General features: G+C 50.2%; 2 protein-coding genes across 2 annotated transcripts; one reads left to right on the top strand and one right to left on the bottom strand.

The window, feature by feature from the left end:
* Positions 1–354: 354 nt before the first annotated feature.
* Positions 355–17,674, bottom strand: EIF2A (eukaryotic translation initiation factor 2A). Its single transcript, XM_054167045.1, has 14 exons — positions 17,546–17,674; positions 15,166–15,235; positions 14,787–14,861; positions 13,286–13,404; positions 11,884–11,983; positions 11,008–11,090; positions 9,258–9,331; positions 8,991–9,135; positions 8,044–8,160; positions 5,342–5,913; positions 2,823–2,939; positions 1,891–2,019; positions 885–950; positions 355–801 (listed from the first exon to the last, which is right to left on the bottom strand). The coding sequence occupies exons 1-14, from the start codon at positions 17,571–17,573 to the stop codon at positions 736–738; spliced, it is 1,761 nt and encodes a 586-aa protein (XP_054023020.1). The 5' UTR covers positions 17,574–17,674; the 3' UTR covers positions 355–735.
* Positions 17,675–17,776: 102 nt separating this feature from the next.
* Positions 17,777–18,549, top strand: SERP1 (stress associated endoplasmic reticulum protein 1). Its single transcript, XM_054167044.1, has 3 exons — positions 17,777–17,978; positions 18,062–18,137; positions 18,269–18,549. Exons 1-3 carry the CDS (start codon positions 17,895–17,897, stop codon positions 18,307–18,309), a joined length of 201 nt encoding a protein of 66 aa, XP_054023019.1. The 5' UTR covers positions 17,777–17,894; the 3' UTR covers positions 18,310–18,549.
* The last annotated feature ends 8,604 nt before the right edge of the window (positions 18,550–27,153 follow it).

The raw sequence follows: 27,153 nt of genomic DNA, 5'->3' as shown, positions 1-27,153 counted from the left end.
GCGGCCGGGGGTCGCCTCGGGGCAGGGCAGCCGGGGTTTAACAGCCCAGGTTTAAAGCCCGACGGCCGGGGAACGCCGTGTGCGGGCCGGCGCTTTCTCGATCTCCACCCCCAACCCACCGTCCTGGGCTCTGCGGTCTCAACGGTCACGCAGAAAGGGCTCAGGGAAAAGGGAAATGGGAACTAAATAATCCACGTAAAACACTGCCCAGGGTCACCACGGCAGCTGCAGGTGCTGACACCTCCCTTTTGCCTTTGCTTTGAATTATTGGTGAGCTGCTTATTTTCAAAGCTCTGCCCTTGCAACGGGAAAAACAAATCCACTTTTTAATTTATTTATTTTTTTACTATTAAATGCTCTTTATTTTTATCTACATCCTGTTATTGCATAAAGATCACATCCTTTTTTAAATATAATAAAGCTATGAAACGGGTAAACTCGGCCCCTCCTTCCTCACACAAAGAAAAAGATCAAGCCACAGGCATCTCCTGTTTCTAGGCAGCATGCCCTGCTCTCAACAAGCAGCAGAAGGGGCTGGCTGCCCAGGCACTCATTTCTCCTTTACACGGGCACAAATCTTCAGGAAAGCTTTTCAAAAGGCAGATGTGCAGCAAATCTGTGGACTTCTGCATCCTCAAGCCACCTGCTGAAACATACTATTACCTTTAAGTTAATACCAACTCGGTTTCTCGTGAGCTTTGTGTTTTAACTTGGCACTGGATTTCCATGAAGTTTTTAAAGACCCAGCTCTAGGTCTTCCAGTTCCTGGAGGAGAGCAGTTTCTTTTTGTATCTTCTCCAACTGGAAGAAGCAAGCACAAGGATGTCACAGGTGGAGCTGATTATAAAGGAAACTTGAATAAACTGCATAGGTTTTAGCATTACCTGATTCTTCTCCAGCTGTTTGCCAGCAGCTGCCTGTTCTTTCAGCTGCTCAATTGCCTTTAGTTTCTGTAAAACAAACCAAAGCAACGTGCTAACAAAGAAATATTGGTAAGCAAAAATAGGAAGAAAAAAACCCACAAAACTGGTCTTAGAAGTGCCTGCATTTGCAGTTGCCTGAGTTAAGGTCTCAGCATGGAAAGTTCATTTCATTTCAGCGTCTCCAGAAGCTCAGTTCACAATTTCCCACCAATAAAAGACATTTATTTTGAGAACAGGAGCGCTCTTTGCTCTCTGAAACAAACACAAGGCATCATCTCACTGAAGGGCTAGAACCAATTCAGAATTACTCCTTCACTCCCTATCCTTCCTCACCACACATTTTCCTCAGAAAGCCTGGAATATTAATCTAGAGACTGTGGGAAGCAGGAGGCAGCCAAGAGGAAAACAGGCCCTGATGGATTATGAAGAAAGGAGGAGGATTCTCTAGTCTGAACCAAATGACTTCCATTCTGGAATTACTTAATCCAAGAGTTTCCAAGGCTGGCAGTAAACTTCACACTCTACCGTTTAGAGGTTAGGCAATAAAACAAAGCCACACTGCATGATCTTTCTAAGGTCCAACAAGCCAGCAGCCCACATGGCTCCTTTGTAAGGGTGAACTCCTTTGAGCTGTACCTTCAGCTGTGGAACTGCCTGCACGTACAACACCCACAACAGCAGACTGTAGTGCCCTCCTGTGTGCCTGACAGTGGTTTCTACCCTGTCTAGACACTATGGTGAGATCCTTAGGAGTCCTGGCAAGTGGTGATAGAATGTTTGGGGTTGGAAAGGATGACTTCTGCTGTTTCACCAGCTGGAAAAGCAAGGGAAGGCTGGCTTACAAACTGAGGGAACCACCATCTCAGTCAAATGCTGTCCCACTGAGCGGAAGTTGCCTTGCAAATCAGAACAGACCTTACAGACCATTCTCTTAGACAAACCTGCTGTTAGGAAATAATCCCCTCACCTTTTTTAAGTTCTTTATCTTCTTGTCAACCTCAGGATCTCCCGAGGTAACGGCAGGCACGGTGCTCCGCGGTGCGCTCTGCGGTGCTGACGGCTGTGTGGGTTCCTGGTTTGCATCAGCTCGGGCCTCCTGCAGGCAAACAGAGACCTTACCTAGAGAGTATCTTTGACTGCAAAGGGACTGAAAATTTCCTTTCATCATCTGAAGGGATCCATTTAATACTCCTGCTCTCACTGGCTCACTTGGTGTACTCCAAAATGTAAGTGCCAAGCTGTGAGGTGCTGCACTTCCCATGACAAAAGGGGTCTCTGAAACAGCTCACAGGCTCTTTCTTGTTTCATTTCTACTTCCTTGAGACACCAGCCACACATAGCACAGGGAAACATCAGCAAGGATGACAACAAACTCATACACAAGGAGTTTATAAAGTAGACTGGTGGGCTTTTGTCTCTGAAGTGGAAAAGAAAGGGCTCAAAGCATTAAAGGCATTTAAAAAGCCTTACTTGAAGAGGTCACTGCTTCAGGAGTTTGCAGAACGTGCAAGGCTAATGCCAGAAGGTGATTCTTACCTACCTAGCCAAAGAACAACAAGCAAAGAGGTGACACAGACCAGTCTTTGGCCTGCCCTGGTAACATGCTTCAGCCCCAACCTGCTGTGGGGGATCACACCCAAGCAGCAAGTCTGTTACCTCTCACCCAACACTGAAATATCTGAACAGATTATCCAAAGGGGAAAAGTCAGAATTACTGGGCCCTAGCACTGATTTTTAGCTGACATTCACCAGATCACCAAAACTCCTTCTGTAGCTACTTTAGCCCACATGAAATGTGCAAGAGGTGTGCAGCACTCTGAGCTGCTGGCCACTGCTTTGAGACTGATCAGTTGTATCTGTGAAAACTAATTAACCCTGGAAGAGCTGCTCCTGCAGTACCTGTTTAGCAGCTTTCTTGGCTTCATGTTTCCTCTGATTCTTGAGAGCTGTTTTAGAGAGAGGTTTATCACTGCTTCCAGACTGAGGTTTCATGTTCTGAGGTGGCTCATCCTCATGCTGCAGGAGATGCAAGACTACCAGTTAGGAAACTCATATTCCATGTTGGCAAGTATGTTGGTACTAAAAAACCCCAACATCCAAACCAAACAGTGAACCCCTAAACCAGCTTAAAACAACAGAAAAATGAATTATAAAGGAATAGGGAGGGAAAAGAAAAGGGGGGGGGGGGAAGGTTGGAAAACACCCTCAGGATCACCAAGTCCAATGCATTTTTCCTCTGCTACCTAGCAGGATTAACAGATTCATAAGGACCCAGCAGCAGCCTTTCCTTCAAAAGCACAGGGTTCAGACCCAAACTCTCTAAGGTTTCCACATCAAGGGTGCAATTGTTAAATGTAATTAGTTGCTGCTCAGCCTACTTTAAAAACTTGCAGAGAAAACCCTAATTAAATAAGTAGGTCACTGCTGTGAGACCTGCTCGAACTGCAGCTCATTTGCTAACAACAAAATCTCCTTCTGGAAAGTAAATTCTGGGGGGGAAAGGAAGGAAACAGGGGGGAAAGGAAGGGAAAAAAAAACAAAAAGAGGAAAGAAAGAAAAAATAGAAAAAAAGAGAAAAATAGAAAAAGGGAATAAAGAGGAGAAAAGAGAAAAAGGAAAATAAAAAAAGGAAAAATATAAACTAAAAATAAATAAAAATAATGAGAAGAGAAGAGAAGAGAAGAGAAGAGAAGAGAAGAGAAGAGAAGAGAAGAGAAGAGAAGAGAAGAGAAGAGAAAAGAGAGAAGAGAAGAGAGAAGAGAAGAGAGAAGAGAAGAGAGAAGAGAAGAGAGAAGAGAAGAGAGAAGAGAAGAGAGAAGAGAAGAGAGAAGAGAAGAGAGAAGAGAAGAGAGAAGAGAAGAGAGAAGAGAAGAGAGAAGAGAAGAGAGAAGAGAAGAGAGAAGAGAAGAGAGAAGAGAAGAGAGAAGAGAAGAGAGAAGAGAAGAGAGAAGAGAAGAGAGAAGAGAAGAGAGAAGAGAAGAGAGAAGAGAAGAGAGAAGAGAAGAGAGAAGAGAAGAGAGAAGAGAAGAGAGAAGAGAAGAGAGAAGAGAAGAGAGAAGAGAAGAGAGAAGAGAAGAGAGAAGAGAGGAGAGAAGAGAGGAGAGAAGAGAGGAGAGAAGAGAGGAGAGAAGAGAGGAGAGAAGAGAGGAGAGAAGAGAGGAGAGAAGAGAGGAGAGAAGAGAGGAGAGAAGAGAGGAGAGAAGAGAGGAGAGAAGAGAGGAGAGAAGAGAGGAGAGAAGAGAGGAGAGAGGAGAGGAGAGAGGAGAGGAGAGAGGAGAGGAGAGAAGAGAGGAGAGAAGAGAGGAGAGAAGAGAGGAGAGAAGAGAGGAGAGAAGAGAGGAGAGAAGAGAGGAGAGAAGAGAGGAGAGAAGAGAGGAGAGAAGAGAGGAGAGAAGAGAGGAGAGAAGAGAGGAGAGAAGAGAGGAGAGAAGAGAGGAGAGAAGAGAGGAGAGAAGAGAGGAGAGAAGAGAGGAGAGAAGAGAGGAGAGAAGAGAGGAGAGAAGAGAGGAGAGAAGAGAGGAGAGAAGAGAGGAGAGAAGAGAGGAGAGAAGAGAGGAGAGAAGAGAGGAGAGAAGAGAGGAGAGAAGAGAGGAGAGAAGAGAGGAGAGAAGAGAGGAGAGAAGAGAGGAGAGAAGAGAGGAGAGAAGAGAGGAGAGAAGAGAGGAGAGAAGAGAGGAGAGAGGAGAGAAGAGAGGAGAGAAGAGAGGAGAGAAGAGAGGAGAGAAGAGAGGAGAGAAGAGAGGAGAGAAGAGAGGAGAGAAGAGAGGAGAGAAGAGAGGAGAGAAGAGAGGAGAGAAGAGAAGAAGAGAAAAGAGAAAAGAGAAAAGAGAAAAGAGAAAAGAGAAAAGAGAAAAGAGAAAAGAGAAAAGAGAAGAGAAGAGAAGAGAAGAGAAGAGAAGAGAAGAGAAGAGAAGAGAAGAGAAGAGAAGAGAAGAGAAGAGAAGAGAAGAGAAGAGAAGAGAAGAGAAGAGAAGAGAAGAGAAGAGAAGAGAAGAGAAGCGAAGAGAAGCGAAGAGAAGCGAAGAGAAGCGAAGAGAAGCGAAGAGAAGCGAAGAGAAGCAAAAGGTGTTGGGAGCCAGTTTGTCTTGCTGCCAGGCTGGGTTTGGACTGGTAACTTGTGCCACCCATAGCAGAGGCTTCTATCTCAAGTATCCAATTTGAGCACAAACCCAACCTGCAGGTTTCTGTTCCTTGTAGGCTGTAGAGAGCCCCTTTAGAGTCTGCAAGTGACTGTGAAAGGAGTGTTGGGAAACGTCAAGGTTTCAGCAAAAAGTGAGCAACGTGTCAGAGAGGATCTTCAGGGCAAGCCCCCTAAGCATCCCACAACGCTGCTGTCAGTCCCATCCCTCTTCTAACACCTCTCATTAAGCCCATGGGGGCAAGGCAAGGGAACAGAACAGCTTCAGCTGCCCACTTACAAGCTTGGAACTCGTCACAGGTTTGTTTCTCAGGGCCGGAGGTCTGTAGGCCTGGGCAGGCTTGGGCTCGGCGCTGGGCAGTTCGCTGGGCACCGCCTGGTATTTGACAGCTTTCACTGGGAACACCCCCTCCAGGAAGGGCTGCCAGAAGACCTGCCACATCTCCTCGTTGGATGGCACCTGGTAGGTGTGCAGCAGGGAGCCGGTGTAGTGCCAGATCTTGTAGCCATTGCCGACGCGCAGCCGCGGGGCGCAGGTGGCCGTCACGATGTGCTCCCCGTCGGGACACCAGGCGAAGTAGGTCGAGTCCGAGGCCACCGGCTTGGAGATGAGCTTGTAGTTCTTAACGTCCCACACCTCCATCTGCCCCCTCAGGTTCCCAAACCCTGCCAGCACCAGGATGTGTCCCTGGGGGCTGTAGTAAGCAGCGTTGCGAGGGCCGGTTCCAAAATCAAAGACAGGGTCACATTTGAGGTTAAAAACTGTGGCTTTGGCGGGCATAAAACCATACACAGCACAAAACTCGACAGAATTGGGGTTCCAAACAACATCATAGATAGGACCATTTTTTGCTAAAAGGAAAAGGAAAACGTGCAGCTGTGGTTAGGAGGTTGTGTCCTCGGAGTACAAGCAACAAGAAGACAACAAAAGAGTCAACAGTGCTTGGGAGCATCAACTACCGACAGCGACATTCATTCTGCTGGCAAGAAGAGAGGCAGAAAGAGCATTCTGCCTTCTGCTGATGTTAGTTAGGGGTTGCAACATTAACTGCAGCCATTCCAAATTACCTCTGTGGGGTCAGCATCAGCACTTTAAGCTTTTTTGTGTGTGTGTGTGTGTTACAAAAAAGAAAATAATTCCTTTTTTTGTTGTTGTTTTACTTTTTCCTCCTTACTCAAGAATGAGCTCTCAGGACCTTCTCAAACTGCCCCACTGGAAACCTGCAACAACAGGAGTTTTACACCAGCTGGATGCTAGCTCCTGGGCTTTAGAAACACTGCATCACTCAGCTTTGCAGAGATAAAAAGCACTTCATCTAAACTGGTTTTGGGACCAAGCTCTGGTATGGTATTTCATGAGGCAGGTTTGAAAGTGAGAGAGAGCACACAAAGAAGGTTTTGCACATAATGACTAAACCTTGATGTTGGCAGAAGTTATTCTGGGGGTTAGAACATTAGGGAGATACTGAAGAATGATGAATTCATAGAATCAAGCAGGTTGGAAAAGACCTCCAAGATCATCCACTCCAACCTATCACCCAGCCCTATCCAATCACCTAGACCATGGCACTGGGTGCCTCATCCAGGCTTTTCTTGAAGATCTCCAGTGATGGTGACTCCACCACCTCCCTGGGCAGCACATTCCAATGGCAAATCTCTCTCTCTGTGAAGAATTTCTTCCTACCATCCAGCCTGAACCTCTCCTGGCACAATTTGAGACTGTGTCCTCTTGTTCTGGTGCTGCTTGCCTGGGAGAAGAGACCAACCCCCACCTGGCTACAACCTCCCTTCAGGCAGTTGTAGACAGCAATAAGGTCTCCCCTGAGCCTCCTCTTCTCCAGGCCCTTCTCTGGACACGTTCCAGTACCTCAACATTTCTCTTGAATTGAGGTGCCCAGAACTGGACACAGTACTCCAGGTGTGGCCTAACCAGTGCTGAGTAGAGGGGGAGAATAACCTCCCTGGTCCTGCTGGCCACACTATTCCTGATCCAGGCCAGGATGCCATTGGCCTTCTTGGCCACCTGGGCACACTGTTGGCTCATGTTCAGCCTACTATCTACCAGCACCCCCTGGTCCCTTTCTGTGGGGCTGCTCTCCAACCACTCTGACCCCAGCCTGTAGCACTGCATGGGGTTGTTGTGGCCAATGTGTAGAACCCTGCACTTAGCCTTATCAAATCTTATCCCATTGGCCTCTGACCACCCATCCAGCCTGTCAAGGTCACTCTGCAGGGCCCTCCTACCCCCCAACAGATCAATACCTGGCTCCTACCTTGGTGTCATCTGCAAACTTAGTGATGATGGACTCAATCCCCTCCTCCAGATCATCAATAAAGATATTGAACAGGATTAGGCCCAGGACTGATCCCTGGGGGCCACCACTAGTGACTGGCTGCCAGCTGGATGTGGCACCATTCACCACCACTAATTAGTGCTGGAAACTCATATAAAACAAAAAACATAGCTCACAGCCTGGGTATCTTTATTTCAGATAGACTCCAAGTGCATTACTGACAACTCTCAAATCCAGACATTGACCCCAAGATACTGAACTGATTTGCATTCTTCATCCCTGTTGTTACTCCAAGGCCTCATTATCTTTAGAAACCAAGCTGTGCAATCACACCACCCATGTGTGGCACACACAATTCCCTTCCTGTGCACCTGAACACCCTCACAAGCAAATTATTTGCACAGATCAACTGAAAAGATGTGCTCTCTGCCACTGCCATTCAGGTGACAACTATACCAAAGAGGACAAGGGAACTCAGCTACAAACAAACCTCAACCCCAGACAAAAATCATCTTACTTCATATTAAAACACACTCTCATGAAAGATTTTTGCTGAGTAGTTAATTTTTGCCTCTGAGGATTACTTCACTACACTAATAAAGTCCCCCACCCTCAACCCAAAGCTGCTGAAGCTGCAATTCCCACTCTTGAGAGCTACAATAGAGTGCAGAAGCCCAGAGGTACTTACGCAGCTGCACGACGGCGCTCTCCCCGTTCGTGGCAATGTAGTGCAGAGTCTGCTCCCCATAGTAGGAAGCCCCTGTTTTATCCACCTCTGTACTGGCTATCACCAGCACAGCAGTGGCTGGCAGAAGAGACAGACATTTAGTTCAGGACAGCTCCTGCAGAGTGTATAAACTGCTTCACAAGCGACCACCACAAAGAGATGTTGCTTTATGCATTATAGTTGCCTGTGTAGGAGTGCTGTTGTTATTCTCTTCCAGATTGGATTTCTCCTAAGCCTTAGCCCAAATGGAATTAACATCTTCCTTTCTCAGATGGAAAGTGTAAGCTAAGTCTCTTCAATCAGCACTGAGTCACAAGAAAGTGAACATACTTTCTGCAGCCATAAAGATATTCATCCAACTAAAGCATGGGCCAAGCATCCCCATCAGTCCTCGAGCAAAATGCTTTTGCCTGTACATCTCTTTGTGTGCTCACATGTGGCTTCTGCATGTCTCACACCTTCCCTGTGTTCCAAACACTAGGGGCTGGAGTAAAATGTTTGTTTCAAGATGATTATGAAATAGTTCATTGCTAACAGAGAGCAAAGCAGCCAGAGGATAGTGGAAGCCAGCCCAAGCGTGACTGGGCTGTGATTTGGCTCCATGTGTGATTTTACAGACTGAGACCAGTTTATGCTCAGTTAGAGTCTTGTTTGCAGCCCAAATACAGTGTCATCAGAGAATGCAGCATTAAATTTGCTATTCAGCTGCAAAATGTACCAACAAGTGGAATATTCTCCATTACCATGCACATGCACTGGAAGTGAGCACAGGAATTGTAACCTTCACACAGCGTGGGCATTGCTGGCTCCCTTCAGTCCGTATAGGCACATGCAAGTTAAACACACAGCACAAGTGGTGCATCCCACATGCATGGATTATAGAAGTCTGACCACACAGCTGTCAATACCTTTTTTGTTCCACAGCATTGTCACCTTGTCAGCTTTAAAGAAGCTTTTGTTGGCCAGTGCAGACTGAGGGCCAGCGAAGTTGGGGTACTGGTAGAGCCTGACGAAGGACGGAGCACCTTTGCTGCCCGGCACGTACACGGCCACCTGGAACAGAGCACCAGAGCTTTCCTGCTGAGCATGTTCCTGCTAGCACAGGGCTGATTCACTGCTAGGACTCTGCACTAAAATCACAGCAATCCTCTGTAGGGAAATACCACCAGGAGTACCTTGGTTGGCTGCGCTCCTGGAGATAACACGAAGTCATTAACCTTCTGCAGGTGCAGTTTATTGGCAATAGTATCTGCAACAAAAAAAGAGATGACATCAGTGAGAAACCACTGAGCCTGGAGTACTCAGCTGGGGACCTTTTTATGGGTCTTTACCATGGGCAATATACAACACTCTAGATAATGATAAAGGATTTCTTTTAGTAGGTGAACAGCTATTACTTGCCCACCTCGTCCCATCTTTTATTCACAAAGCCAGCCTGAACCAAGCCTAAGTCTGAAATCCAGCATTTAGTATTTGGAAGCTCAAACAGCAAGGAAGTTGCTGAGCCCCAGGTGAATACAGCTCATTTTAGGCAGGGCAGAGTGTTCTCCATCTTATCTGTGCTGACCTCAGCATGTGTCACACCCAGATAACACACAGCATTACACAGAGGCAGGGATTCCCCTTCACAGCTTCCCTGGGTGACCCTTCCTGACAGGAGTGTTCCTTATGGCCTGTTCTGGGCTGGACATTTCCCCTTTACACAAACAACTTACAGGAAATGCATCTTTTATCAGTGAACATGCAGCAGCAACCCACCACTAGCACAAGGGGCAGTGGATATAAACTCCAGCACAGGAGGTTCCACCTCAACATGAGGAGGAACTTCTTCACTGTGAGGGTCACAGAGCCCTGGAGCAGGCTGCCCAGGGAGGTTGTGGAGTCTCCTTTTCTGGAGACTTTCCACACTCAGCTGGATGTATTCCTGTGTGACCTGTGCTGGATTCTATGGTCCTGCTCTGGCAGGGGGGGTGGACCCAAAGATGTCCAGAGGTCCCTTCCAACCCCTAACATCCTGTGAGCCTGAGACCACCTCATTCCAGCAGGGAAGCCTGTGCCAAGCAGCAGCCCTTGGGCTGGGACAGTCATTCTGTGCCTCTCAAGTGTGGCTCCATTAACATCAGCAGGGCTAATCCTCAGAGAATTGCATCTCATAGCCTGTATTATCAGCTACCAGAATAATTCTTCTATCAGCTTTTATCTTTAAAACAAAAACCTCCAAATCCACACCACCAAATCCCTTCAGTTTTCTTTTATTCAATTTTTTGCCCTAAGCCCTTTTGGCCTCCCCTTAAATTGCTGCCCCAAGTCCTTTTGACCTTCCCTTAAATTTTTGCCTTAATTCCTTTTCACCTTCCCTTCAATTTTTGTCCTAATTCATTTTCACCTTCAATTTTTTGTCCTAATTCATGATCTTCCCTTTCCAACCTCTGTTGACTCTAGATTTTCTACCACTAGTAGTTAAATCTCCTTGAACTACACAAAAGCAAAAAGCTCTAGCTTCACAACTTGATTTTTTTGCCATCATTTCCTCATGAGCCATTTTTCAGTAGCTCACTCAAGAGAATTCACACTATCACAGATCACATTCCCTACTGACAATTTCCTGTCTCTCTCTAAATGAGAAAAATTCAGAATCAGGCCTCTTTAAGTGGAAATCAAGATGCTTTCCATACTATAAAGTCCCTGAAGAGATACACAACAAAGTGAAAACACTTCTTCAATCCCCACATTGATCAAAACAGAATGATTCTGAATTCCAAGCTTGAATAAAATGCAGGCAACTTTTCAAATAGAAACAAAACCAAACCCCAAAACCCAACCAAGCAAGAAGAAATGAGCAAAGAATCCCAACATGAAACAGCTCCACCCAAAGAAGATTCCCTGGGAAGAGAGTGCAATGAAATGTACAGAAATGCTGTGTACCAAAGTTGTTGTTTTCAAAGAAGTGCACTTCATTGTTCACATTCCTGGCACAAATGCTTTCATCATCTGCCCAGCAAGGACACCTGTGTTCAAAGGGGGAAAAAAAAAAGACAGGAACATTGAATGATGCTCATCCTTAGCACTCTAGGGGTTTTTCTCCCTCCATTTGCAAAGCCAAGCAAGTTCAGAGAATCATAGAATGGTTCCCCTAGTCTGACACACCCCCCCTGCAGTTAGCAGGGACATCCTCCACTAGATCAGGTTGCTCAGAGCCTTGTTGAGCCTGACCTTGAATATATTCAGGGAAGGGGCCTCAGCCACCTCCCTGGGCAGCCTGCTGCAGTGTTCTACCAGCCTCATGGTAAAGAACTTCCTCCTAACATCCAGTCTGAATCTCCTCTAATTTCAAGCCACTTCCCCTCATCCTGTCACTGCAGACCTTTGTAAACAGTCCCTCTGCAGCTTTCTTGCAGGCCCCCTTCAGGTACTGGAAGGCTGCTATTAGGTCTCCCCAGAGCCTTCTCTTCTCCAAGCTGAACAGCCCCAGCTCCCTCAGCCTGTCCTCAAAGCAGAGCTGCTCCAACCCCCTGATCCTGACATGTTTCAGACAGACAAATGAGATCTGCAGAGCAGAGCCCACACAACAGCTCAGCTGTGGTCTCTCCAGCTTTCTCTGTGGTGTGGAACAGTGAATTTATCCTGGGAACAGGCAGCTGGCACTAACTACAAAGATACTTAGAAGCAGACCCCTGCTTTCAGCCAACAGCAGGCAGCATTTTGAAAGCCACCACCACATCCAAAGCTTTATTTACCTGGATCATCTTTTGGAAATCACATTTCTTTTGGGAACAATTAGCATCTGCAAGTGTTATTTACCAGTTCTGTGACTTTTTCTGGATGAAAGACTTCAAGCACTTCCCAGTTTTCACGTCGTGGAGCTGCAGGTTGGGCGTCCCTGCTGTGCCATCTTTACCAGCTGCAAGGAAAGCACAGGACACAGCACTGGTCCTGGGGGCAACTCTGCCTCTCCATGACCACATCCCACCTCTGCAAGCATTAACTTCTGACAAGAGCACTCCACCTCCTGAGGGACTGAGCCCTAGCCTGCTGCTTGTGTCACTGTTAGCACAGACTTCCCACAGCCCTTCAGCCAGCAGAAAGAACATTTGGGAGTGGAAGGTCCCTATTGCCATTACAAGACCAGGACCACCAACACCAGGACAGCTTTCCCAAGGCATATTTTTAAACCAAATCCAGTGGCCATTCTCTTGGTGGCCAGTGAAGGTATGTTCTGCACTCCTACACTTTGTTCTCGGAAGAATGCTAAGCACTTTGTCCATCACAGCTCTATCTGCAAGCCATGCAGAATGGCTGCACCAGTTTGAAGCTCTCTGTTCCCTCCTACCCACTTTGGATACCACAGCCTGCCTGTTTCTAGACTGGTTCAGAACAGACTTCTCAGCAGTTCTCCACCAGCCCACAGCTGGCACCAGTTCTGTCCCTTGTGCTGCCTTCTCTTGCCCTTTAACCCATCCCAGACCCCTTCCCACACATCCAGCCTATGGCCATCTCCTTCTGCCCGAGGGAGCAGTGACAGCATCTGCTTCTGCCATCAGCTTTGAGGAGGCTGGGGCTGCATCTACAGCAGGAACACAAACTCCACAGAGAAGCACAGGAGAGAAAAAAGCCCTCTGGACAATGGGAATGCTCGAGTCAGTGATGCCATGGGAAGGACATGATTGCTCTGAGGCAGTTTTCCTGTCAGCACCAAGTGCACCTTGCTCAAACAGACTCTGCACTAAAACCAGTCAGCAATTTTCAGCAGCAAGTGATTTATTATTGCAGTGACTGTCAGTATGTGCACTCTGATGTGGTGTGGGAACAGTCAATACAGAATCACAGAGTGCATGGGGTTGGAAGGGACCTACCAAGGTGAGCAGGGACTTCAGTTAGATCAAGCTGCCCAGAGCCCTGTCCAGTTTGACCTTGAATGTTTCCAAGGATGGGGCCTCAACCACATTTCTGAGCAACCTGTCCCAGTGTTTCACCACTCTCACTGCAAAGAGCTTCTTCCTTATGTCCAACCTAAATCTCCCCTGCTCCAGTTTAAAATACCAGATGCTTTCAGGAGATGACATCCCTCCCTCCATTGTATCCTTGATCACACAGATCATCTCCTGCACACTCTCTGTGCTGCAGGGACACAGCAGGCAGCGCAGAGCCTGCAGCCCCAGCTGAAACACACCCCATGTGCTCTCACAGCTGGCCCAGTACTCACTTGTGTAGGCCTGCCACGTTGCCAGGATGTTGTTCTTTGGTGAGAATTCAAGGCAAACTGCCTTTGGAAGATCAAGGGAACACAGGAACCCAGCATTGGTGACATTAACAATATTCACTCTGGAAGCAGAAGATGCCATTTCAATAAAACATTCTTAGAATCATTAATTAATAGCCAAGGAAAACTTTTCACCTAACTGGACTCCTCCAACCTGCCCCCAGTGTGGCCAGTGTAACAAGATCAGCAGGGGTTTCAGAATCATACAATTGTCAGGGTTGGAAGGGAGCTCAAGGATCAGCCAGTTCCAAGCCCCTGCCATGGGCAGGGACACCTCACACCACAGCAGGTTGCTCACAGCCACATCCAGCCTGGCTGCAAACACCTCCAGGCAGGAGGCTTCCACCACCTCCCTGGGCAACCTGTGCCAGGCTCTCACCACCCTCATGGGGAACAACTTCTTCCTAACATCCAATCTGAATCTCCCCACTTCTAGCTTTTTTCCATCCCCCCCAGTCCTATCACTCCCTGACACCCTCAAAAGTCCCTCCCCAGCTTTCTTGTTTTGTCCCCTCCTGCTTTCACATTTCTACAAGAACATATTTCAGAAGCAGACACCCAAGCAGAAAAGAAACCAGGTGAAAGCCCTGCTCAAAACACATCAGGTTATTTCTGCATGCAACATCTAACCTCTGAGCCAGAGACAAGGTAAGCTCTGTCCCCAGAGTCCATTCACACTTCTGCAGTGCTAAAGGTGAGGAATGGCCAGCAGAATAGAATAGGAATAGAATAAACCAGGTTGGAAAAGACCTTTGAGATCATCCAGTCCAACCTATCACCCAACACAAATTAATCAACTAAACCCTGGCACCAAGTGCCTCATCTAGGCACTTCCAAAACACTTCCAGTGATGGTCACTCCACTACCTCCCTGGGCAGCACATTCCAATGGCCAATCTCTCTTCCTGGGAAGAATTTCTTCTTAACATCCAGCTAAGAATGATTCTAACTGAATTTAAACACACATTTACCCCACAGATTTTAAAGGTCTTCTATCTATAAGGACATGACATTTAAGATTTAGGCTGTTTGAGGCTGGGAGAAGCAGGAAGACATGGACAATGAAAAGCAAAGGTCAGATGACTGAACAAAAAGGGTCATGCAACACCTCTGACTACTGTATGTCAAACATCTGCTGCACACAGAGCCCAAAGAAACCAAAAAGATAATATCAAGATGCATCCCAGCCACTGTTCTTCTCAGAAGCTGCTTTAGGAGCCTGTGCATCACTATCTCACTAACTGCTTCTCTCACAAATCATTGAATGGTTTGGGTTTATCCTCCACTAGACAAGTGGAAGGAGGACAGCCCCAAAACAGAGGCCTAGCAGGGCAGGAACAATTTGCCACTTGGCAACAGCCTTTACACAAAGAAGGGTAAATGGGGCACAACTGAGGAGTTTATTTCACACAAACTAAATGATCAGTATCATAAAATGCACCAACTTCTCTCCGTTGCACCAGGCAAAGAGGGAGCCATCCTTGCTGAAAGCAACAGCCTTGCAGTTTTTCCCAGAGTCCCTAAGGAATGAGAAGTGCACATCAGAATCCAAACAGCCAAAATGAAACAGCAACAGGTCAGTTGTCCTGCTGAGCAGCACTTTGGAGCAGTGCAATCACCTCCCCATGGGGGCATTCAGTGATCACCGCCTCGGCAGTCGCAAGGGGGGCGAGTGGAAAGCCTTCACACCCAGCCACTTGCTGAACCACTGGCAGTTAAGTAAAACTTCACTTCCATTTGTATGGCTATTTTTTTTTAATTCTCTACTTTTTAGGAAATGACTTGTCTTGTGCAAGAGACCAGGAAGAGGGTCAAGAACAGTACCTCTGGAACGCTGTGCTCTCTGTGAAGCTGGGGGGCCCGTTCACCATATACAGCCCTTCGGATCCTCTCACTGCAAGAGGAAACACACAGCTACTCATTGCTAACTCAGAAAGTCATCCACAAGCAAGAGATGTCCTTTTTCTAATGAGTCAAACCTTGAGACCTGCAGGCACATTTTTCCCCCTGCTTGCATTTGAGAGTGAAAAAGAAAAGGATGCAACTCAGAGCATAACAGTGCTGAGACTCCTGCCTTCATCTGAGGCAGCACAGGGTGGTGAATCATAGAATTGTCAGGCTTGGAAGGGACCTCAAGGCTCAGCCAGTTCCAAGCCCCTCTGCCATGGGCCTCACACTGCAGCAGGTTGCTCACAGCCACCTCCAGCCTGGCCTTAAAAACCTCCAGGGATGAGGCTTCCACCATCTCCCTGAGCAACCTGTGCTAGGCTCTCACCACCCTCATGGGGAAGAACTTCTTCCTGACATCCGATCTGAATGTACCAACTTCTAGTTTTTTTCCATCCCCCCCCCCAGTCCTATCATTCCCTGACACCCTAACAAGTCTCTCCCCAGCTTTCTTGTAGCCCCCTTCAGATCCTGGAAGGCCACAATTAGGTCTCCTGGGAGCCTTCTCTTTTCCAGACTGAACAACCCCAACTCCCTCAGTCTGTCCTAATAGGAGAGGAGCTCCAGCCCTCCAATCATTTTCTGGATATGTGAAGGAGCTGAGCTGATCCACCCCAGGAGCTCTGACACAACACACAGGCAGCTGAGGCACCAATTTGCTGTACACCTCTGCAGACACAACAGCAACCAGCTCACAACTGTCAGCAGCAAAGGACTGAAGTAGGACAGCTGCTGCCAGCCTCAGCATTCCCACAGCCATGCACCCTGCTCTCCACTTCTCCTGGCACAATCCTCAGCTCCTGGCCCTGCTGCAGGAGGCATGAAGCCCATCTTGCAGAAGCTGAAAATTCTTCACTACTGCAACAACTGCACATGAGTCCTGCACAGTGGAGCTAAAGGAGGCTGCCTGGCTCCTCCCTGAAGCGAGGATTAACTGCCTAAGCACAGGAGGAACATCTACCACAGAAAGATTATCTGGCACTGATTTCTTTTTCTGCTGAGACAGGGTTTGCCCTATTGCTAGTTTCAATACTGAAATTCAACTTGAAAAACACAAGACATGGAACAAATAGCAATATACAAAATCTGTGTCAAGCTTCATTCTTTCCACAGACATTGCTAAGCTTAAGGCAGTAGAAAATAAACAAGGAATAAAGGCAGATCAATGCAAAACCATGCAGTTTGAATCATTAGAGAATAAACCACATTTTTTCATGCAGCTGTTAGAATTGAAAGTGAAAACCACCAGTGGGCAATTATTAAGCAGCATTAGCTGTGTTTTATGCCTTTTCATGGGACACCAAAGCTGCCTACTGAGGTGCCAGGTTTGTCATGTCAACCAAGACTCAAGAAAGCAAGGCCTGCCCGGGGTCAGGCTGCAGGTTCTGCAGCTGTGGCAGTGCCAGCAGGGCAGGGAGCTCTGACAGGAAAATGGCCCCACTCCCACTCAGCTGGAGCCACATTAAAGGACACAGCAATGCCTGGGTGACAGCAGCATCTGCACCAAGCATCCTTACACCGCTCTTCGGAGGTGCTCTTTTAACCAGCACGTGTCCTTACTGCACCTCTCTGTTAGCACTTGGGAAGTTAATACACAGGAAACCTTCTGCAGCAGCAGTTCATTAGTGTGGAGAAAACACCACTACGACAGATGTGGGGGGAAATGCACAATTCCTACAGCTTAATGAGTCCACAAAACACAGTGGAGGTGCTCCAGGCAGCTCTGAGCTCTTGCAACCATTTTGCAGAAGCCCCTGAGGGGCGGTCCCCATGCCCCGAATCCGCCGGGCTGCCACCACCTGCTCCAAGTCCCAGAGCAGCCGGGCTGGGAGAAGGGGCATGCCCTACTCCTGCTCAGTCACTCTGCCTGCTCAGGCAGTGTAACCAGGAGCCTTTCACCACTTCCCATATGGCCACAGTAGCCAATTAACCCCCCCAAGAAGAACAAGCAAGCTTTAAAAGCCACGGTTTCACACTCCCCTCAGAGATCCACCGGCGGGGCCGGAGAAGGGACGGGGACCAGCAGCCCCAGGGGTATGCCTGACCTCGTACCAAGAGCTGAGCGTGTCCAGGAGGCCCAGCGAGGTCCTGCCCGAACCCAGGGAACGCAGGCCCGGCCACGCCGCGGCGGCGCGCCCTGGGGACGGCGCTGGGCCACGCCAGCCTGACTCGGACTCGACTGCTGCGCGCCCGCCACCAGCCCCAGCCAGGGCCCGCGGCCCTGCGCTCGCCCTGCCGCGGCCCGGGTCCCACTCACCTGCCAGCAGCGGCGCGGGGGGCGCCATCTTGGCGCGCGGGCTCCTACTTCCGCCTCCGGGTGAGAGCCGCCGCGGCCGCTCCACAGACGTCCACGTCTGGCGGGGCGAGGCGGGCCCGCGGACACGTCACGCGACGCGTGCGCGACCGCGGGCAGCGGCGCGCGCTGCCCCGGAAGCGGTGGCGGCTGGGCGCGCGGGTTGGCGGCGGGGGTGTCGCCCCGCCCGCGCGGCGCGTGTTTCCGGCGGGCGGCGCCGCGCGGTGCTGACGCTGGCAGCGGGTGGCGCGCGGGGCCGAGCGAGCGGAGCGGCGGCGGCGAGCGGCGGCCCGGGCCCGCCGGCGGTCCCACCATGGTGGCCAAGCAGCGCATCCGCATGGCCAACGAGAAGCACAGCAAGAACATTACCCAACGCGGGAACGTCGCCAAGACCTCGGTGCGTGGGGGGGGTTACGGGACGGGGCGGGGGTGGCGGGGCCGGGGGGACGGGCCGCGGTGACGGCGGTGCTGTGCCCGCAGAGGACGGCCCCGGAGGAGAAGGCGTCGGTTGGGCCCTGGCTGCTGGCGCTGTTCATCTTCGTGGTTTGCGGATCAGGTGAGCGGGCGCGGGCGGGCGGGCCGCGGCGGTGGCTGGGGCCGCGATGCTGCCCCTCCCGGCACCGGAGACGGCTCGGGCTCCCTTGCGGGCGCTGCCGGCGAGCGCTCCCCTCCTCTGCTCTCTTGCAGCCATCTTCCAGATCATCCAGAGCATCCGGATGGGCATGTGAGGGGCCCGTCGCCGGCGAGGCCCCCCGCGCCCTCCCCCAGCGCTGCCATGGACTGTTCCCCGCGGCCGGCGCCCAGCCAGCCCCGGTCCGTCGCAGCAGCTGCCAAGGAGCGGTGCTCGGCTTCGGCCGTGTCGCATTCCAGGTCCCTTCAGGAGTCATTCCGAGTTTTCTAGCCCGTGCCACAGTGCCTTGAACAGCACCACATGTATAAAGCAATAAAGTTCTATTGTTGATCTACAATCGTGGACCTACTTATTGGGTGAGGTGCCCAGTCCTGTGCGCTGTGGATCTGTTCCGCTGTACCCACGTTGGCATTGTTGTAAGCACCGGCCCGAGGTCTGTGCCAGTCTCTGTATAGCTGGAAATGGTTTTATTTAAGGTCTGAAGCCGGGGTTTCTATAGTGGCTGGAGCCTGAAGCATGTTGATAGCGAAGCAGCTGGGCCGCGCGGTTCCCTGAGGCTTACCCGAGCGCATCGTCCCCTGTACGCGTAGAGTAGCCCCACTGCAGCATGTGGCAGTGCCCCAACGCTTCCCACGGCACAAGCTGTCCCGTCCCTCCTGTCCTACTGAACATGGAATGCTTGTTTGTGTAGCATTAGCGGCGTTGGTTAGGAACTGGCCCGACGGAGCAGCAGCCGCCTCTTGACACCACCCCGTGGTGACATCTCACAGACATGGGCCGGAGACTTCCCCCCACCCCGTGCCTGCCGCCGGTTGTAAATACTTCATGGACAACCTTCAACGAGTGGTGGTGGTTGTTCTACACTTGCTGATGTTGTTTGGGAATGTTCCGTGCAGGTGCAGGGACCCTGCCCTTCCTGCTGACCGTTCCGCTTCCGTGTGCAGCACCTGCAGAGCGTGGTGTGGTCTTGCAATCTATATTTAATCCTATTTAAGGTAAATCCTGCTTACAGCTCCATTCTGTCTAACGATGGACCCAGTAGTTAACTGCTTCCCTACGGATGACCCTTCTCAGTGAGACTGACTTAAAATTAACAAACCACCAAACAGACAGAAGAACAGGAAAACGCACCCTCCTACACCTGTAGCCAGCTGTCACTTGAGATCACGGTGGAAAATGCTGCTATTGATCGTGTTCTGCTGCTGCTGGCCCAGGCTTTGCGCTGGCCTCCTGCTGTCTGCGGCCATAACAGGCAGGCTGACGTCGCTCCGCTCCTCTGCGCCGTGGCTAAAGGAAGGTTATCCTTCTCTTTTTCCTTCGGGGTTCTTAGCAGAAGACAAAGTCTGGTTATGTTAGAAGTAATAGGAAAATTGCTTCCTGTAGAGATAATGCAACGGCTGTTACCCGTGAGGAAGGAGAGCTTTGTACGAGCGGTCGCGGTTCTGTACGGAATCGGCGGGGCCCGGCGCGAGCCGGCGCCGCTAGGGGCACGCCGCCACTGCTCCCTGGCCTCGGTCACCTGTGTTTTGTACGTGGTGGGGGGGAAGGATGTATAATCTCTGGTTTTAAATAAAGTTCTTTCCAAACGCCAGCTGTGTTCGTTTTGAGGTTGCTGGAATGGTGCCTGGGGGGGGGAGGGCGGCGGGGGAAAGTGTGGTTGAGCTGGGCAGCCTCACCCCGAGAGCAGCTTCTCTCCCTTCCTCCTTGAGAGGAACCACATTGCTGCAGCAAACCCACTCTTGGGGGGGTGGAGCTGTGACATGGTGACCCTGAGCCATTAGGACTCACTGGGAAGGGACCTGGTGCTGCTCCCCTGTCCCCGTGGGGAGTGGCAGGTGGCTACTCCCCCACCCCCATCTATTCCCTGGTCCCCAGGGTGCAGCGGAGGCCTGAGCTGTCTGACCGGTTCCAGCTGCTAACGGAGGTGTTGGCTCCCAGAGCACAGCAGTGACGCTGCTTGCGCAGCCTCACCAGGGGCTGTGGCCACCTGAACGTTCACAGTGGTTTTAGCGAGCTTTGAAGGTCAAACCTGTAGGAGAGATCTGCATGCTGTGGTGCAGACACAGCGCCCTGGTGTTGGTGGTGCTCAGCTCTGCTGTGTTCAGAGCAGAAGCACATAGTTACTCATGCACAGATGAAAGGATGTGCAGCAGCTGCTTCTAAGTGCAGCATGGAACAGCAACCCAGGGCCCAGTGAAGGTCTCTCAGGTAATCACAGTAGTGAGGAGGGCTCAGGTTAGGGAACATTTAAATTGGGCATACACAAGTCTGGGGGGCCTGAAAGGATGCACCTGCAAGAGAGAGTCTTGAGGACTGTAGGAAAGCAAATACCACACCTGCATTCAGCAAGGGTGAGCAGGAGGATCTGGGGAACCACAGGCTGGTCTGCCCCACCTCACCACCCTGAGGTGATAGAGCAAAGCCTCCTGGAAACCACTTCCAGGTACAGAGAGGACAAGAAAGTGGTTGGGAGCAGCCATGGATTTACACATGGCAAAAAGCATGCAACCCACAAACCCTCTGTCAGGAGATCACTGCCTCAGTGGAGGACAGGACACTGCTTACCTCCTCTTTGGCAGAGCCTGCTGTCATGGCCTTGTGGACAAGCTGGTGGAGTAGGGGCTGGCAAGGGGATGGTGAGGACTGAATCTTGGCTGACACACTGTGCTAGCTGTGCTGCTAGCAGCAGCATGAAACTCCACTATAAACCAGCTGCTACAGATAAGCCACTGGTACAAGCCGCTCTGCAGGCAAAGGCCTGGGGCTACAAAGAGTGCCACAAGCAGGTTGAGGTCTTGCTCCCCTCTGCTCAGTGCTGCTGAGCACATCTAGGGTGCTGCACCTGCTGCTGCTGCCAAGCTCCCAGTACAATGAGGACAGGGACATGCTGGAGCCCCTCACAGGGCTGCAAAGTCGATCTGATGAAGCAGGGACTGAGAGAGGCTCAGGTGGATATGACAAGTAACAGAACACGCAGCAATAGGCACACTGAAGTATGAGAAATTCCATTTAAACATAGGGGAAAAAAAACCACCTTCATTTGCTGTGAGGGCCCTGGAGCACACGTTTTGCTTCCCCAGGCAGGTCAGCCCGTCCTCTCCTGCCCTGCCTTCCTGAGCTTGCCATTGCAGCAGGACTCGCGCTGCAGCCGGTGCAGCACAGGGAATGCAGTCCCAGCTCTGCTGTTTCACACCCCTCAAAAGAAGCAGCAGCCGCTGCTGGGACCGTGCTGCAAGCTTCCCTTCACCTGAGTATGGCACAAAAATGATCAACCCCCAGCTGACATGAAAAATACCCATCGGTAAAACTGACCTGCCAGATGAAGTCGTCCACGTGTAACCACGCAGCTGTAAACGTATGGGTGCACAGCAGAGGTCACCCATCGACTTTAGAGAGCTGTAAGGGGGTTAAATGACTACGGGAGAAGAATTTCTCCTCTTTTGCAACCATCATTAACTTGGCAGCGCACAGACTGTAGCTTGTGCAAACAGTTAACACAGGCAGCAGGGAGAGTGGTAGACGTGTAAAAGGCAGAGCAGGAGGCCAGCCTCAGTGGAGCTGAGAACGACCTCGGGGAAGAACCCGGGCACAGTGCAGCCCTCCCCGGGCGCTCCGGAGAGAAGCCCCTGCAGAAGAGGGCTCCTCCAGCCCTCACCCCCGGCGAGCCCAGGCCCAGGGGCTCCGCGGGGCCCAGCAGCAGGCCGCAGACCTTTAGCGCCCCCTCCTTCCGCTCCGCCCCTGCCTGCCCGCAGCGCCGCCCCGTGGCCGGCGGCTGCCACAGCCGGGCGGCTCCGCGCCGCAGCGCCTGCGGGACCAGAGCCGTGCTCGGCCCAGCTGCGGCTCGCAGGTCACGACGAACGCCGGGCGGCCGGGGCAGACCCCGTGGGACGGGAGGCCACTGCCGTTTCCCCGCCGCCGGATCAGCGGGTACCGGCGTGCGAAGCGCGCTGGGCTCGGTCGCAAACCTCGCCCCTTCCCGCGTGGCAGCTGCTCCGAGCCCGACCCCACGGTGGAACCGGGCGCTTCATCCTCTGCGCTGGGAATCTCCGCCTGCTGCCTGGCCCTGCCCCCCGTCCAATTCCCCCGGGACGGCGGAGCAGCCAGGGCTCCATAACCCCGATGTAAGGGGTCCACAGTGGAAGCCCCCAGTGCCGAGCAAAGGCAGCCTCGCAGCCAGCGTTATCTCTGCCGCCTGCCACAGCAGCAGCCTCTGGTTCAGCCCCTGGCTGAGCAGGGGCTGGCATGGCCCCCAGGCACGGAGGTATCTGAAAAGACACACAACGACGCTTGCCCAAACTCACGCTAATTTGCCGGGCTGACACACGACTGCAGTCTAACCTTCCAGCACAACCTGCTGTGAATTTGCTTATTTTCAGACAAGATAGGCCCTGACTAGCCCATTGCTGTGCCTCCAGCAGCGACAGGGGGAGACGCTGCGAAGGACAGAGAAGTTCAGCTGCCCTTTGTAGCCCAATCCCCACCCTGCTCTTCTCCTCCCAGCCAGAAGTGCTGTGTTGGTGTGAGCACATCCCTTTTCACCAGCTTGTTGCCCAAGAATTTGCTTAGCTAACCCCTGTTAGAACATCCTACCTCCTCCACAACGTCCTGTGGCACCCAGCCCCAAAGTTCACTTTCTGCTACTTGTGAAAGTCTGTGCTGTCAGCGAGAGCTGGAGAACAACCGCCCCCTGCTCACCCCGCCTGGAGACTGAGCTCGTCGGGTCAGCCTTCCCCAGCCTTCGAGCCGGCCACAGCCCCCTCAGGCTCCCCTCACCAAGCTTTTCTCTGCCTCTTCCATTGCTGTCGTAGCCTTTCCCTGCACGTTCTGGCACACCCTCTGAGATGCAGGGACCCATTCAGAGCCACCAGAGCTGAGCACCATCACTTTAAGACTCTTCTGCTCAGGTGAGCTCTGCCACGGAGGCATCACAATGGCTTCGTCCCTCCCACCCATGCCGAGCACGCCCAAGCTGTGGGGCCAGCCCCGTTTCAAAGCACAGCGGGTCTCGGAGCCGAGCCCCTGCTCCGCTCGGGAGGCTGAAGCTGGGGATGATTTCAGGGACCCGTGTTACAGCAGCTTCCCACAGAGACCAGCGTCACACCTCAGGAGACAACTGCCACACGCAGCTCCCCACGCAGCCGTTCCCCACGGGGAGCACCCGAAGGCGGGGGCTGGCGGAGAGCCGCAGAAGGCAGCGGGCGCGGCCAGTCCCTGTCCCCCAACCCCAGTGGCGGCTGATGGCCATGGCTGGGCTGTCACACGGCAGGACAACAAAGGCAGGCGGACACCGCACACACAAAGCCGCGCAGCAGCCAGAGATGCCCGACAGCGACACAGCTGCCTGCCGGCGAGCCCTGCTTCTCCCTCTCCGAAACCAGACGTTTAATGACATCGCGGTGACCTTCTCACACTGCGGAGTTGCGGTGACTGCCTCTCCGCAACAGCAGCCTCGAACCACCTCTGCGAAGAGGCAGCAGCAATTCAAAGACCCTCTCTCTCCTGCCATCTTACAGCAAGCAGTTGGCATTTAGAGCTAACACGACCTACCACTAGGAGAAAACGAAAACCGAAAACCAAACCCAGGCCTGACAGGAGCAGAGCAAAGCAAACAAAGGATTCCTAACAGGATCAGTCTGGTCTTTGTTCTATCCCCTATTTTCAGCAGCTTTACCGAATGCTTTTGTTTTTTCCTTACCTGTTAAGTGGATCTAACCGTGGCTATGGAGCAGAGCTGGCACAAAGACGACTAACTGTCCATGAGATCAGAAGTGTCACAGGAGAGGGAAGGAGACACTCAGACAGCAGCTCCACAGGACACAGAGGTGCTCAGGACTTTCTCACCAGCTCCATCCTCTACTCTCATCACCAGCAGGACATTTACAACTTCACTTTCAAACATCTTTCTGTCACTCCCTCACAACTGACAATTACAGCGGTTTTAATGACAGCTTTCACAGAAGTCCCCCAATGTGTCCCTTTTCACTTACTTTACCAGCTCCATCCTTATGCATGGCTGGAGAGCAACTGCTCACAGAGGAGGTAAAGCACTTAACCACTGGTATGTTTTGTTTCCTGGTTTGTGTGCAAAGCTGGTTTCACTGCAGGATTTACAGCACTTAACACACGTGCTTACAGCAGGCCAGGAGCACTGATCTACAACTGAAGTGAAAGCCATTTTAGTGCATCACTTAGTACTCATTAATGTACACACACAAACACCTGACTGCTCTGAACCCATGCTTACCAGGAACGTGTGAGACTCCAGGTTTCTGGAAGACTGGACAAGATCTTCCTTGTGATCTCTAGACACCAAAACACACAGTTCCCAGAGCTGCTTCTTCCATTGTGCTTCACCTAATACATCAACTCAACCAGAGCGAGATACACACAAGCATGACACAATTCTGAAGCAAACATTTGCAGGTTAAGGCACAGCAGGACAAGGACTCAGGGCTCTGGTGAGGGCACAGTGCAGGCTGCTCTTGTGGGACCTTCTCCAAGGGGAATACTAGGGTCTGACACACCAGACACCAAACTGTCTCACACCCCAGCACACAGCTAGATGTTAATTTACACACGAGTGCAAACCCAAACCCATCAGGGTCACTGCCAGCATCACAATCCTGCTTTTCCTACAGTAAGAGAGAAGCTGTTGTCATTTTGGTGTTAAGCTGTTAGTGGCTCACTCAAATTACCTTCCTCCATTTTTCTGAGAACAAACAGCACTACTGCAACAACAGAATCATAGAAGCAGCCAGGTTGGAAAAGACCTCACAGATCATCAAGTCCAACCTATTACCTAACACCTCCTGACAACTAAACCACTGCTCCAAGTGCCATATCCAATGTTTTTTTTTAACACCTCCAGGAACGGTGACTCCACCACCTCCCTGGGCAGCACATTCCAATGGCCAATTACTCCTTCTGGGAAGAACCTTCTCCTTGAGCATAAACTTCCCCTGGCACAGCATGAGACTGTGTCCCCTTGTTATGGTGCTGGCTGCCTGGGAGAAGAGACCAACCCCCACCTGGCTACAACCTCGTTTCAGGTAGTTGCAGAGAGCAATAAGGTGGAATGTGCTGCCCAGGGAGGTGGTGGAGTCGCCATCCCTGGAGGAGTTCAAGAGGGGATTGAGACCATGGCAGCAAGTGCCATGTCAAGTCATGAGGTCTGTGGTGACAGGTTGGACTCGATCTTTGAGATCTCTTCCAACCTTGGTGATACTGATACTGTGAAGGTCTCCCCTAAACCTCCTCTTCTCCAGCTCCCTTAGCCTCTCCTCACAGGGGCTGTGCTCAAGACCTACCTACAGCCAAAAAGAAAATGCAACAAAACTGCCCTTGAATTTCAGGAAAGGTGTTAAAGCAGATTTGTACATCCCTCTGACGCTGCCTCAGTTAACACAGATGATGGCCTCCTCCTGAAATTGTTATTTATGAAATGTACAATTTGGGTTTTGGTGGTGTTTGGGGTTTTTTTTTTTTTAATTTAAATACTCAGTATACACTGCACTTAATCTGCATGTTGCATTTATTAAATACATTAAAATCTGCAATGTAACAAAAAAAAAAAACCTGTTTTTGTTGATTTTTTTTTCCTTTTTTCCTGCATACGAAATTCAAAACACCATTTTTAAATGAACAAAAGATGGCTCACTTCATTTATTTTTTTTTTTTGTTTTGTTTCACAACTAGTGCTCAGCACACTAGCTTCAGCTCCACCAACACCAGCTGTTCTTTCTTTATTTGACATTGTTCACAGACTTATTACATAGTACAATAAAGAGTGCTGGATAAAAACATGAGGTACGAAAGTGGTTCAAAGATTATAGGTCATGCAGATTCATGCTAGACAGCAAAGAAAGTTGTGAATGAGAGAAAAACAAAAACCAACCAACCACTAAAAAAAAAAAAATACATCAAGGATGTGCATTATGGAAAGAGGGGAAAAAAAGGAAAGGAGAAAAAGACCAAAAAAAAGGGAAAAGGAAAGGAGGAAAAGACCAAAAAAAAGGGAAAAGGAAAGGAGGAAAAGACCAAAAAAAAGGGAAAAGGAAAGGAGGAAAAGACCAAAAAAAAGGAAAAGGAAAGGAGGAAAAGACTAAAAAAAAAGGGAAAAGGAAAGGAGAAAAAGACTAAAAAAAGGGGGAAGGAAAGGAGAAAAAGACTGAAAAAAAGGGGGAAAGGAAAAGAAAAAAATAAAGGAGAAAAGAAAGGAGAAAGATAAAAAAAGAAAGGAAAGGAGAAAAAACCCAAACAAACCTCAATTACACAGCTTTGCTTCTTTGGTTACAAAGTAGGTTGAACAATTTCACAGCTTTTTATTCCCACCCAAAACAAACAAAAAAAAAAATAGAAGGGGGAAAAAAACAAACCCAGACAACCCCAAAATAATAATGACACAAAATGTCCAAAAGCAGAGGAATCATGGCAAATTTTTCTCTCTCTCTCTGTCTCAGAAAGCAGAAACGAGCAAAGTTTTCTTCATCAAAACAGCCCATCAATTATTCATTATATCACAAGAACTGGTGACTACCTGTACAGATGCACTATGGTCTTCATACTTACACTCTATACAAAAAAAAAAAACCAAACAAAACCCCAAACAAACAACCCCCCAAAAAGTAATAAAGAAATAAGAATAAAAAGAAAGGAGAATTTTACATTCAAGCTGGATCTCGACTACCGTAAAATAAATACCAAAACCCCCAGAAAGGTAAATTGCCCATTAGTGTTAGAAAGATGCCAGGATTCTTTTGTTCAATTATTGCCTAAGCATTGGAGCTACCCAATGCAATCCCATCTAGCATTTTACCCATGCATTTGTTTAAAAAAAAAAAAAAGAAAGGGAGGGGAAAAAATTAAGAGGAAAAATCCAAACCAAAAAGAGTTCTGTGACATTGTTCATGTACATCATGAAAATAGCAGCCCTGTAATAAAT

The sequence above is a fragment of the Dryobates pubescens genome, chromosome 13 (assembly GCF_014839835.1).
Source record: "Dryobates pubescens isolate bDryPub1 chromosome 13, bDryPub1.pri, whole genome shotgun sequence".
Lineage (NCBI taxonomy): Eukaryota > Metazoa > Chordata > Aves > Piciformes > Picidae > Dryobates > Dryobates pubescens.
Note: the sequence above shows the minus strand (reverse complement) of the source record. Positions and strands in the feature narration are given on the sequence as shown.

What these genes read in the sequence shown, in the direction of transcription:
- SERP1 (XM_054167044.1), top strand. Translation starts at nt 17,895, where the DNA reads ATGGTGGCCAAGCAGCGCATCCGCATGGCCAACGAGAAGCACAGCAAG. An exon ending in GGAACGTCGCCAAGACCTCG is followed by an intron (nt 17,979 to 18,061) that starts GTGCGTGGGGGG and finishes CTGTGCCCGCAG; the next exon opens with AGGACGGCCCCGGAGGAGAA. An exon ending in CTTCGTGGTTTGCGGATCAG is followed by an intron (nt 18,138 to 18,268) that starts GTGAGCGGGCGC and finishes GCTCTCTTGCAG; the next exon opens with CCATCTTCCAGATCATCCAG.
- EIF2A (XM_054167045.1), bottom strand. Translation starts at nt 17,573, where the DNA reads ATGGCGCCCCCCGCGCCGCTGCTGGCAG. An exon ending in AACGTGGCAGGCCTACACAA is followed by an intron (nt 11,984 to 13,285) that starts GTGAGTACTGGG and finishes CTTTCCTTGCAG; the next exon opens with CTGGTAAAGATGGCACAGCA. An exon ending in CCAAGAAAGCTGCTAAACAG is followed by an intron (nt 2,020 to 2,822) that starts GTACTGCAGGAG and finishes GTTTGCCTGCAG; the next exon opens with GAGGCCCGAGCTGATGCAAA.